Consider the following 13774-nt stretch of genomic DNA (forward strand, 5'->3'; position numbering starts at 1 on the left):
CTGTCAGCCGTCCATCTGCCTGTTGTCTGTATGTGTCTGTTACGTCCATCCCTTCCTGTTTTATTTAAACAATTCTAAAATTTTAAAAATTGAAGTACAGTTGATTTACAATGTTGAGTTAGCTTCTGGTGTCCAGCACAGTGATTCAGTTATACATGTTATGTATATATAGATCCAGTTGTATATATAGATTTTTCATATTCTTTTCCATTATAGATTATTGCAAGATATTAAATATAGTTCCCTGTGCTCTACAGTAGGACCTCGTTGTTTATCTATTTTATATATAGTCATTTCTATCTGTTAGTCCCAAACTCCTGATTTGTCCCTCCCCCCACCTTTCCCCTTTGGTAACCACAATCTGTTTTTTTTTATGTCTTATGAGTCTGTTTCTGTTTGTAAATAAGTTCATTTGAATCATTTTTTTTAGATTCCACATATAAGTGATATCATATGTATTTGTCTTTCTCTGTCTGACTAGCTTGAGTTAATATGATCATCTCCAGATCCATCCATGTTGCTGCAAATGGCATTCTTTTATTCTTTTTCATGACTGCATAGTATTCCTTTGTGTATACATCTTCTTTATCCAGTCATTTGTCAGTGGACATTGAGGTTGCCTCCCTGTCTTGGCTGTTGAAAATAGTGCTTCTATGAACCCTGGGGTGCAAATATCTTTTCTAGTTAGTTCCCTCCAGATATATGTCCAGGTGTGGGATTGCTGGGTCATATGATAATTCTGTTTTTAGTTCTTTAAGGGAACCTCCATACTGTTCTCCATAGTGGCTGCCCAGTTTACACTCTCACCAACAAGTGTAGGAGGGCTCCCTTTTCTCCACACCCTCTCCTGTTTTTTTATGGAAGTGAGCGGATACAGTCAGGTGAGAGAAAAGCAGGCAGGTGGGCTGGTCCCATCACTCCGGCTGCTGGACCTCCAGGAAAATAGACTGAAAAGCCGTGTTAGGATGGAGAGACCTCTACAGATGCCTTTAGCAAAATGTCTCTGCTCACATCTGGAATCTGGATTGAGGACGCAAGGCTCCTTGAAGATTGTCACGTGCGACAGAGGACTCATTAGGGTCTAAGATAGAGGCGACATTTTAAAGACCTTTTTACTATGAAATAGTGTAAGACTATTAATCCAGGAGTTTAGGACTCACAAGAAGTTATAAAATAACACAGCGAGGAGAGTCCCTGTGTGGCCCCTCACCAAGGACCCAGTGATAATATCCTCTGTAAACAAAGGACGTTGTTAAAACCACAAACCTGGTTTGTAGGCTCCCCCGAGTGGGCCTTATTGGGGTAACTGTGGAGGTAATGTAAAGGCTCTTTGCATGAAATCTGAGCTAAGATTCTGGGTTTTTCCCTTGGAAAAAAAATTGCACCTGGGATGCCACCCTGGAGATCTTTGGGTTAAAAAATGAATTGGAAGCTTAGAAATAATAATTAGTACATATATGTAAACTACAAAAAAAAAGCTCAGTATACTGTCTGTATGTATTTACATGCAATATAATGTGTGTGTGCAGTCATTCTATAATGATTCTACCTAATAAAACTGAAAAAGGAGCAAAAAATAAAAAAAGAGTGGGTTAGAAGGATGAAGCTGGTGTCTTCACTGGTGGATTAGACACACGGATGTAAAAGACGGATGTTGACATCTCAGACCCCCTCACCCATCTCCGCAGCCCTGCGTCCCCTGTTCAGAGCTGCTTCGCTCCCGGGGTGGCCCGACAATGGGAAATAAGTGTGCGTCTGTCTGTGCATATTTAAGAATTGTTTTTTTTTTTTTTAATGACCTGTTACCTGCCCCTCCCTGGCTGTGGGCACAGGACTTCAACTTCATCCTGTTTACAGCAGACCCTTCAAAGCATGAACTCAGTCATGTGTAGGGAACCGTTAACAGCTTCTGAGTCTCCGAAAGAGGAAGAAAAGAAAAAGGTGAAGCCTCGTCAGGGCAGAGGAGTGGTTTTAATTCCCGAGTTCTCAGCAGAATACAGGAAATCCAGGTCTCAGTGATTATGCACGTTTAACAGATCTTTGCTAATTTCTCTTTTGATTCTCGTCGACAGATGGTCGTGAGCCTCCTGCTATTTCAAGTTTTCTCCTTTATTTGTAAAATCATGTGTCTTCTTAAACATGGGCTGCAGTGGTTCATTTCTACCCCTTTTTCATCCTCAAAGAGTAGGTACAGCCTTTGTGACGGGACCTTTCATTGTTTATTTGATTCCTGCAGTTTGCAGGGAAAAAAAAATTGGGAAGCCAGTGTAGTCATTGGGCAGCATAACAGTCAATTTAACTACCTCCATTTTTAGCGGAGGACATTATGCAAATTTACACAAGGCTGTGGAATTTCCTCCCTTGCCGTTAAAAACTGTGCTTCAATAAAGCATGAAAAAGTAACACGGTGGGGAGGGGCTCTCTCAGTGGTGGAGCGCACACCTCGCACGCACGAGGCCCTGGGTTCAATCCCCAGTATCGCCGTTAGACAAAAAAAATAAATAAAATTAATAGACCTAATTACCTCCTTCAAAAACAAACAAGTTGAAAAAAAAAACACCAAAGTTAAAAAAAAAATACTCCTTTACTGTGGGAGACATAATTTAAAAAAAAAGCAAACACAACTTGTAAAAAGGGATGTGGAATTTGGCTGCGCTTTTGGTGAAGCTTCCTCTTTCAGAGTCTCCAGGAGAATTCCCCTTCCCTCCGGGGGCGTGTTTCTGGCGAGGACAGCCAGGGGCTTGCCCCGCCGGAACACAAACCCAGGGACATCTCCTTTGCCCGGAGAACAGGGCTCTTCAGTCATCGCTTTCTTCTCTCCGGGAGCAGACGCACTGTTCACAGGTTTCTTTTGGATAAGCTTTTGGAAAGTTCATCCCTTCTTTTTTTTTTTTTAATCAATTCTGATTGATCTCTTTGAGTTTCTCCTCCTCAGCTCTCTGGACAAAGACAGTTGAATGTTTGTGGTGTCCTCAGTGTTGGCCTTTGAGTTGCCCCCAGTTTCCCAAACCACATCAGGGTGTCAGAGACTTGCCCGGGAGCCCTGTTGGGATATGTGAAATATGTCCATTTGCATTTCCAGATGTCCTCAAATAGGAGGGAGCTCACAAGTCAAAATCCTGTTAGGTTCTGTGTGCAAAAATGTGCATGTGTAGTGTTGGGGGGTTAAATAACTAGGAAGCTAGAAGAATTCTGGCCATTGCTTGGTTAAATTTGCACGTGACCACCAAGCTGGGAGGCTTAAAACTAGATATTCACCCTCCTCAAGTCTTGGAGACCAGAGATCTGAGGTCAAGGTGTCCCAGGGCCACGTTCCCTCTGAAGGCTCCAGGGAAGGGTCCCTCCTGCCTCTTCCAGCTTCTGGGGGCTCCAGGCGTCCATCCCTGGGCTGGTGGCCGCCTCCCTCCCGTCTCTGCCTCCGCCTCCACGTGGCTTCTCCTCTGTGTCTGCGTCTCTCCTCTTCCGTCTCTTCTAAAGACACTGTCGTTGGATGTAGGGCCACCTCCTCCAGGAGGACCTCCTCTCAGGTCCTTCACTTAATCCCATCTTCACCCCAAATAGGGTCCCTTTCCCAGATGCCAGGGTTAGGAATTGAACCTGTCTCTTGGGGGACACAATTCAACCCTCAGCAAGTAGGAGGAGAGATACAAGGACTGCGTGTCGGTGACCCAAACGGGGCCAGGCCACCTGTGGGGTCCTCCTTCCAGCACCAAGGTTGAGCGGAGCCCAGATGTCCAGATGTAGACTTTCCAGCATTTCGGCCCATTAGTGGATTTGCTGGGAGAAAGGAGGAGACCCGTGGGGGTTGGAGGGTCCTGCCAGCTGGGTGGAATCAGAGGAGGTGGCCCCCCCTGACACTTCTGTCATTACCTGCACTGATTCCCAGACCCCAAAATGAACCCAAAGTAGTTTATGTTCTTTTCTTTGTCCTATTGTGACTTCTGAGTAAAGAGCCACCTTTCAGTTCCATGTGTGTTCGTGGCAATCCCGTTCATAATTTACTTCTGCAGGTTGTCTAAACATCCAGGATGGAGCTGCCCGCGTTTCACGGACGGTCATGTGTGTGTCTCTGCATAATCAGGCGTGTATCTGTACTGAGATGCACCCTGGGATAGGCTGATAGCGTTCTTCTGGGTGGGCTGGAATTTTATAATGTCTGCTGGTTATGAGCAGAGAGTCTGTCTGAGTTTTCCTTTCCCAAGCCCCCCCCCCCAAGAATACAAACCTGCATGGTTTTGTATGTGAGTCTTGAGTTTCGAGGGCTGGGAGGGAGGGCTGGGTGTAGAGGAGGGAGGCGGCTGGGGTGGTGGAGGAAAGCAGACAGAACAGAGAAGACTCAAAGGCTTTGAAAGGATGGGGGATTGTCCCGGAGGAGAGGGGAGACCTAAATGTGTCCCATTCTCCCATTGAAAGACCAGAATCAGACTCGGAATGGCCCATAAATCGAAGCCACCTCCCTCATCTGGAAACAAAGACCTCTTGTAATGTTGGAGGAAAAACCGCTGTATTAGACTGACTATGAAAAGGATGTGCCCACCTTAAAAGTGGCTCAATTTTGCAGAGAGATTTCCACGGCTAACTCCAACTGTCTGAAATCCATGGGCCGGCTGGGCTTTGGGATTCGGCATTTTTTCGGAATTTGGGTGCTGGTTCTTTGATGACACCCTCGATGGAGTTTGGGCAATGTGATTTTTTGACGGCATAACTATTTCTCTAGTGAGAGGAATGAATATTCACCCAAAAGGGGGAAGTGAGGACCCCGTAGCTTCCTGTTAAATCAGATCTGCTTTTCGTACTTGGGTGAATTTGTGAAGACACTTTCAGACTAAGAACTGTGTTCGATTAGTTGATTTTCATCTTTAAAACTTTAACTGTGGGAATAACCTTGACTCATGAGTAAAATCTCTTTCTCTTCTTTATATGACCGCCCAGCTTTGGGTGGGAGGAGGGGTTGCCAGAGTCAGGAGACAGTGTTTTCTGGAAGGGTCTCCCTTATCAGGGAAGGAAAACGTAGCCCAGAAGCAGTTGAAAGGACTTCTTTAACCATTTTTTCCCCAGTTTTATTGAGATGTGTTTCACATTAGATGTTATATTAGCTTCAGGTGTGTAACATGGTGATGTGATCCTGGTATAAATTGCAAAATGATCCCAGTATGTCTAGTTAACATCCATCCCTGTATAGTTACACATTTTTTTCTCTTGTGCTGTTAACTTTTAAGATCTACTCTCTGAGCAACTTTTGAATATACAGTATTGTTAACGACGGTCATTATGGTTGTATATTGTATGTGTGTGCCTTATTTATAATGTAACTGTTAGTTTGTGTTTTTCAACCCTCTTCACCTGTCCTCCCCATACTCCACCTCCCACCTCTGGGGACCACCAGTCTACTCTCTTCCTATGAGTCTGGCTTTTTGAAAAGACTCCTCATATAAATAAAGTGTCTACAGTATTTGTCTCTCTCTGTCTGACTTACTTCACTTTGCATAATGCCCTCTAGGCTCATCTATGTTGCCCCCAATTGTAGGAATTCCTTCTTTATGGCCGAATAATATTCCATTTTGTGTCTTAACGAGCAGAGGTGGGTCACACAACCATCCTTACCTGCAGTAAAGCTAAAAAAAAAAAAAAAAAAGGACTTTTCTGCTTCCTAAAGGGAGATGTTGGGAGCCGGGGATGTGTATTGGAGAGCCTGCTCTCACCAAGCGGGAAAAGCTCTATTTGCCCTTTTTGACTGCAGTAACGACTCAACACCACCACCATTACTTGCGTTTTCATCTTCAGTGCATTTAAGCCAGTCGGCGTAAAAATTACAGCGTGCTGGCTTTGCCTTCAGCGAGGAGGTTTTTCTGTGTCATCCTGTAATGTGATTGTGGCGTTGAGGGACTCCCCCCGTCCACACGTAGCCTGTTTTGAGATCTGTGTGTTTATAGCTCACGCAGAAAGCTTGAAAGGCATCTCGGATAGAGATGTAAGAAGGTCTGCTGAGTCATAGCTGTGTTGTCATTCTTTTCGTGATTAGAATCCAGACTGTTGATACATTTATATTGTAATCTACCCATCCTATTGGACAGATGGGAGCAAATATGAATCCAAAAGGGGTTAATTTCTTTGCCCAAAGTCTTGCTTAGGTATAACTTTAATTCCCTTTTTGTGTTACCACGTGCAATGAATGTCATGCCCAAGGCTGTGAGAGAAGAAAGAGAAGCCCTGGGTGCTGTGGTTCTGTTGGGGGTCCTTTTAACCATTGAGCCATTCTTGAATTCCTGTTTCCCGCTCTCTCATTAGGTTGATTGCCATTTTTCCATCGTTCTCCACATCTCCTTCCTCAGAAACACCCCTTCCTCTGCACTATTTCTTAGGTGGACCGGGGCAGAAAAGATAGCTGCCTCGGATAAGCTTCCGGAGTCCGGGCACTTAGCAGCTCACCCATACAGATCTCCACTTCTCTACCCTCTGATTTTACCTCCTCTCTGGCCAGAGATAAAATTCCTTTGGATCTTTGATCTCATAACTGCATCAAGGGATTGCCAGCCTGGGTGAGGGGTCGAAGATGGAGTCCATCCCCGTACAGTGAGGCGAGGAGGAGGAGGAAGGGCTGGGGGGAGGCGGAGGGGGCGGGCAGGAGGGGGAGGAGGACGAAGCATTGGGTTGAAGAAGTCACGCCAGGGTGCAGAAGAGCATTTGACTTCCCTATTGCATTTGCACTCTTGATTTCCCGTCATATTTGCAGTGGTTGCAATTTAAAAAAAAAATGTTTCTCTCCATGGGTCCCTGTATCACCAGATTCTGACCCATGGCAAGTTTTCAGGTAGACCAGGTGCGTTTAGCTGGCGTTAGCGTGTTAAAGAAAGAACCGCGCGCGTGTGTGTGTGTGTGTGTGTGTGTGTGTGTGTGTGTGTGTGGTGGGGAGCGATGGCTGTCTTTCTCTTGTCTTCATCTACAAGACCTGTAGACAAAAAGGGTCACTGAAGGAATGCACTTAGCAGACTTTTCCAGTCTGCTTCGCCCTGTGTGTATGTGCTTGTGTATTCTTTTCTGGGACGACTCGCTTGCAGAAAAGATTGTCAGTTGCCCCCATTAAGAAGCAATTCGGGGGGAGGGTGTAGCTCAGTGGTAGAGCACATGCCTAGCATGCACAAGGTCCTGGGTGCCATCCCCAGTCCCTCCATTAAAAGTAAAACTAATAAATAAATTAAGTAAACTAATAAAATAATCAAGCAATCAGATTACCCCGCTCAAAAAAATAAAATACAAAACCGTTGACCGGCTAGCGATCCGGGCAGGTGCCTGCGCTCGGGCCGTCGCCCCGCCGCGCATCCCGCGGCGCGCAGCCGTCCGGGCCGCGGGTTGCGCCCGGCCCCCCGCCCGGGTCTCCGGTCCCGGGACGCGCCGGAGCTCACGCCGGGCCCCCTCCGTCTGCAGGCACGGGGACGTTCGGGCGCGTGCAGCTGGTCCGGGAGAAGAAGGCCAAGTGCTTCTTCGCGCTGAAGGTGATGAGCATCCCGGACGTCATCCGCCTGAAGCAGGAGCAGCACGTGCACAATGAGAAGTCCGTGCTGAAGGAAGTCAGCCACCCGTTCCTGGTCAAGCTGTGAGTGCCCCCCCTCCCCGGGGTCCTGCCCCCACCCCGCCTCACCCTCCCGGGCCCCACGTGGGTTTTCTTGCAGCGGGTGGGGGCGCAGGGTGCGGGCGAAGCCTCGGCCCGGGGTGGGGGGGTGGTGATGCTCCTGAGCCGGCTCAGCTCCCGGTCGGGCAGGTGTGACATCCTGCAAGGACCCCTGAGCCTCCGCCTGGCCGGCTCCACGGGCAAAGGCGCTGTTTCCACACGTGCCTTCCCCGGGGCAGCGGGGTGGGGGTGCCTGCCCCGCTCCCGCCCCAGCCGCACATCTGAAGGGGCGCGGGGTCCCGCCCGAGGCTGTGTCCCCTCCTGGCATCTCCATCTCCCTGGAGAGCCTGCCCGGTGGCTTCTTCTGGGACCTCACTCACCTGCTCAGCTTCCCTCACTCACGTCCTTCGCTGAGTCCCCTGTTGGCTGTGAAGCATCTCCATGCACGGGCTCCGCAGAGCCGTCCAGCTGCACGTGCCTGCCATGCACCCAGTAAACCCCTCTTTCTCCCAAGCTGCTTGTTAATAGAGGGTCCGACCAGCTCCCACGGAGGTGCCGGCGTGCGGGCGTCCGCAGAGGGCTCTCTGCCCCATCCGCAGCTGCCCTCCATCCGATCCCCACCTCTCCCCTCCTCATGCCCCTTCTCAGGTGTGCCCGCCGCCCCCCGACCCCCAGCAACTCAGGGTCCTAAGGGCTCCTCACGGACTCAGCCTTCACCTCTTGTCCACTGCTTTTCCCTCCGTTGTCCAGTCTTGGAAGGACACCTGCAGTAGGAGGTGGGAGGCAACGTCCACCTGGCAGCCTAGGGCCACCCCGTCCCCTGCAATGCCTCCTTCCCCTGCCTCCCCCGGCCCCTGACCCCTCCTACCTCACCAGTACCTGCCTTTCTTCTGCGATACCCCCGCCTAGGCACACTGACCGGTGCCCTCCACCGTGGTCTCAGAGCATCTTATCCGTCCCCCAGCAAAGCCACCGGGGCCACGTCCCCAGGTCCTGAAACAGCGTCTCACTCCGAGTGGGGACGGGTTGCGTGCTTAATGAGTGAGCATAGGGAAGTGGCTGTCTTTTCGTCCCCCTTTCCTTTTATGGAGCTGAAAGGCAGTCTTGGGCCGATGTGAGTCTCATGCTTTTGAGTCACAAAAGCAGAAGGAGCTGGTGCATCCATGTCAGCAGCCCTCACTGGTCAGCTCCGCTCCGTCCCCATTTGGCCGGAAGAACATCTCGTTTTGTCTCTTCTGTGAACTGAAATAGCGACTCTGGGAAAGGACTTCAGTTCGCTCGGGTTTTCAATACACATTTTATAAAGGAGACGTGCTCTCCTTCACCTGCTGCCCGATCATGCTCACGTGGTTTACGAGAACGGTCTTGGACTTTTACCAAATGCAGTTAAGTCTCAAGCCATAAACTCGGGGTGTGTCCCACAGGGTGCTTTGCGGCTTGAGTTTTCTAGCAAGGCAGTGCGCCTGGCGGCTGGATTTCAGTCTGCTCTGGAAACCAGGTGGCATGGTCTGTCCCGTGTTTGCAGTGAAATTAGGAAGAGAAGCAGACGGAATTGATGGTGGAGAGAAAAAAAAATCTGAGACGCTGTTGTTGAGAAGACAGAAGTTTGGGGAAGAGGGAAGAAGCCAATGGGAGGAGTGATTTTCAGGGCTGAGTTCTTTCCTCGGCTCAGGCGCATCCCCCTGGAAACGTTAGGGTGATGCTTTAGGGAACCTTGGGTGAGGGCTTCCAAGGCTGGGAGTTCCACCTTATTGGGGGTTGATTGTGTCCACCCCGTAAAGAAAAGATGTGCTGAACTCCTTACCCCAGCGCCTGTGAATGTGGCCTTATTTAGAAATTGGGTCTTTGCAGGTGTGATGAAGATGGAAGTTGGGGTCCTATAGGAATAGGGTGGGTTCATCCTGCATGACAGGTGTCCCTGTAACAAGAGAGGAAGACACACAGAGACACACAGTAGAGAAGGCTGAACTTGGGGGTGACGAGGCCACCAGCCAAGGACCCCCAGGGATTGCTGGCAACCACAGGGAGCCAGAAGAAACCAGGATGGACCCTTCCCTAGAGATTCCAGAAGGAACCGACCCCACCGACACCTTGGTCTTGGACGTTCAAGCCCCAGCACAGTGAGAGGTTACGCTCGTGCTGCTTAAGCCTCCCAGGTTGGGGTCTCCGCTGACGGCCGTCCCGGGAAACCAGTCCGCACCCCATCACCCACCTGGAGTGGGGACCAGCCCAGCAGGTGGGCTCGGGGGAGGCTTTGTGACTAAGCCAGAGACGTCCCCAGGATAGAACCCTGGAGCTTTGGGGAGTTAAAAAGGACAGAGTTAGCGGTTTTCCTTCCCGGGTGTGGTAGATGCCTCAATCCAGAGGGACCTACATTCTGTATCTCGATGCTCCTTCTTTTCAGATAAGGATGGAAGCTGTTGTCTCACAGAGGCAGTCGGGTGGAATTTGACCCTGAGTTATCTAAGTCAGGTTTTTTTTTTTTTTTTTTTGGTGGCGGTGGATTAGGTTTATTTATTTGTTTATTTTTAATGGAGGGACTGGGGATGGAACCCAGGACTTTGTGCATGTTAAGCACACGCTCTACCACTGAGCTACGCCCTCCCCTCTAAATCCCTTTTAGGGAGTGTGGCTTCTCCACACCTGGGTAGCTCCGTAATGTGACAACGTGTGTGCTACCTTGATAATCCTGACTCCCATTCAGCTCACTGGGTACGGGGTACAGCTGAGTCTGGTCTTTTTATACGTCAGGTCCACCTGGAGGTGTGGCCAGGGGGCAGGACTTTTTCTTTGTTGTTGATTCTATAAGGTCATCCATCTGAGGGTCTGTGTTCACGTTCTGTCTTCTTACAAAGACACCATTCCTGTGGGATCAGGGCCCACCCTAGTGACTTCATTTTACCTTCATCACATTTTTAAAGATCAAATTTCCAGATGCAGTCATCTTCTCAGGTTCTGGGTGTTAGGGCTTCAACATACGGATTTTGGGAGAGGGGATGCAGTTCAGCCCAGAACACCTATGTAGTGACTTGCTAAGAGTAGGTCTTCCAGTGCATGAGGCTCTGTTGACAGTGTACGTGTAGCATTTGGATAGTTTCTGTGTAACAGGTGAGCGACCACGCAGTGTTTAAAAGCTCAGTTTATGAAAACAAGACTTATCCTGTGATCCAGCAATCCCACTCCTGGGCTTATATCCAGAGAAAACTCTAATTCGAAAAGATACACACACCCCAGTGTTCACAGCAGCACTGTTTACAGTAGCCAAGACATGAAAACAACCTAAATGTCCATCAACAGATGACTGGATAAAGAAGATGTGGTATATTTATACAATGGAATACTACTCAGCCATAAAAAAGAGTAAAATAATGCCATTTGGAGCAACATGGACGGACCTGGAGAATGTCATTCTAAGTGAAGTAAGCCAGAAAGGGAATGACAAATATCATATGATATCACTCGTATGTGGAATCTAAAAAAACACACACACACACACACAAATGAACTTATTTACAAAACAGAAAGAGACTCACAGACGTAGAAAACAAACTCATGGTTACCAAGGGGGAAGGTGATGGGGATGGAGGGATAAATTAGGAGTTTGGGATTTGGATGTACACACCACTGTGCACAGAATAGATAAACAAGAAGTTCCTACTGTACAGCACAGGGAACTATATTCAATGTCTCGTGGTAACCTTTAATGAAAAATAATATGAAAAGGAACATATGTGTGTGTATGCATGACTGAAACATGATGCTGTGCACCAGGAATGGACACAACATTGTAAACTGACTATACCTCAATTAAAAAAAAAACTAGGCTTAAATGATTTAGGGTGTAACTGGGCTCTTGAAATGCCCCGTGCACAGCCTGGGAGAGAGATCACGCTGTGTCAGACCAGCCCCGCCAACAAGTGAAGTTGGGCGCTCGGGGCCACGTGGTGCGTCACACGATTCAGTGGGAAGAGGCCCACGAGTAGCGAACCGCCCGTAGCGCAGTCTCTCTTGGAAAGCAGCCACTTCCCCCAGCATCTGCTTTCTGCACTCTCCAGAAACGTTGAGAAGGCTTCGCTTGTCTTTACTCAAAACCGCATGGAATTCTGATGGTACCAGATAATCTCACAGAACAGAGGCTCAAGTTTGAAATTCCACTCGGATGATCTGGCAAGCCCGCCCCGTGGCGTTATCAGCGTTGGGTATGTGAAGGGCTACTGGTTGTATTTTTGAAAGTAGGCCAGGACATTCATTACACACACATCAGAGAACGCATTCTGTTCCGGGAGACAGCCGTTCCGAAGGCCAGCTCAGCCACTGTGGAGATAATTTTAGAAGCGCTGAATAACTCCCTGTTCACAGTGCAGAAGAGTATGTCACACGGTCAAGAAGTCCCGGGGAGAAAGGCTCGTGTTCTGTCCAAAGACCATGACCCCACGTCTGCTGCTCTCCTCTTATGTGTTTAGAAATTGCTGGCGTCTTATTTAGAGCTGTTTGGATCTACAGTAGGGCACTGTTGACATCTGGGGCCAGATAATTCTTTGTTGTGGGGGCTGTTCTGTGTAGTGTAGGGTCTTTAACAGCATCCCTGGTCTCTGCTCCCCCCTGTATGCCAGTAGCTCTCATTCCCCAGTGGTGATGACATAAAAATGTCTCTAGACATTGACAGCCTGCCTCCTAGGGTCTGAAATAGTCCTCAATTACAGACCACTGCCATAGCTAGATAGATACGTGGATAGACAGATGATAGCATTAATAGATTAGAGAGATGGATGGATAGGTAGATATGATGGAAGAATGGATGGATGATGGATGGATGGATGGATGGAGGATGGATGGAAGAATGGATGGATGATGGATGGATGGATAGATGGATACATAGATGGATAGATACATAAGATAGATGGGTGGGTGGATGGATGGATGGATGGGTGGGTGACATGGGTAGAGGGATGGATGGATGGATGGAGGATGGATGGATTGATGGATAGATGGATGGATGGATGGATAGATGGACACATAGATGGATAGACAGATAAGATAGATGGGCGGATGGATGGATGGATGGATGGATAGATACATAGATAGATACACAGACAGAGAGGTAGGTAGGTAAGAGGAGCTGCTGGCAGCTAGTCGGTGGAGACCAGGGAGGTGGAGACCTACAGTGCACAGCACAGCCCCCCACCGCCCCCAACCCGAAAATGAGTGTATTAGTCTGCTATGACTGCCATGACAAAGCACCACAGAGTAGATGGCTTAAACAAAAGATATTTACTGTCTCCCCGTACTGGAGGCTGGAATCTGAGATCCAGGTGTCAGTAGGGCTGGTGTCTCCTGAGCCCTCTCTCCTTGGTGTGTGGACGGCCGTCTCCTCCCTGTGTCCTCCCGTGGTCATCCGTCTGTGTGTGTCTGGGTCCTCATCTCCTCTTCTTATAAGGACACCAGTTCTAAGGGGTCAGGACCCACCTTAATGACTTCATTTTACCTTCATCTCCCCTTTAAAGACCCCATCTCCAAACACAGCCCCATTCTGAGGTCGTCAGGTTAGGAGCCAACATATGAATTTGGTGGGGGCAGGAGGGAGGAGACACAGTTCAGCCCATAACAGCTACAAACCAGTTTATTTACTCTTGTCCATGCTGAGACCTTTGCACATTCACAGGATACTAGTATCTCAGCAGTATATATACCTGTGTCTTAGCATCTGTCTGTACCTGAATCTTAACATCTGCCTATGGATCCATCTTCCCCTGTACCAGGACTGCTTCCATCTGTCTCTGCTGAACCTTTGCGTCTGTCCATACACGTATTTCAGCATCTCTCCATGTGAGCACCTTAATGTTAACATGTGCCTGTACACACAAGATAGCCTCTGCCTGTACCCATGACACGTCTCTACCAAATTTTAACATCTGTCTACACGCAGATCTTAGCCTCTGTCCATCTCTGTGGGACTCTTAACATTACCTAGAGGTTTATCTTGACCTGTAACTACACATACCATAACATCTACCACTACCAAATCTTCACATCTGTCTGTACACGTGTCTTGCCATCTGTCCATCTATGGGACTGTCTCAACATCTTTCTAGAGATACATCTTCACCCGTACTGGGACTCATTCCATCTGTCTCTACCAAATCTTCACATCTGTCTCCATACGTA

The 13774-nt window shown here is 48.5% G+C and overlaps 1 protein-coding gene and 1 long non-coding RNA gene across 2 annotated transcripts in view; one reads left to right on the plus strand and one right to left on the minus strand.

Annotated features, from left to right (window-relative positions):
• Nucleotides 1-13774, plus strand: part of LOC105097368 (protein kinase X-linked) — a 59233-nt gene that overhangs the window by 16907 nt on the left and 28552 nt on the right. Inside the window, exon 2 of the mRNA XM_064483568.1 lies at nt 7426-7594. Within this exon, the coding sequence (XP_064339638.1) occupies nt 7426-7594 (169 nt within the window). The remainder of the gene's footprint in view (nt 1-7425; nt 7595-13774) is intronic.
• LOC135320443 (uncharacterized) lies at nt 7656-8643 on the minus strand. The gene is made up of 3 exons (XR_010379597.1): nt 8478-8643; nt 8327-8373; nt 7656-8087 (listed from the first exon to the last, which is right to left on the minus strand). It is a non-coding gene; the product is annotated as an uncharacterized LOC135320443 (long non-coding RNA).

This window comes from Camelus dromedarius, chromosome Y (assembly GCF_036321535.1).
Source record: "Camelus dromedarius isolate mCamDro1 chromosome Y, mCamDro1.pat, whole genome shotgun sequence".
In the NCBI taxonomy this organism is placed as follows: Eukaryota; Metazoa; Chordata; class Mammalia; order Artiodactyla; family Camelidae; genus Camelus; species Camelus dromedarius.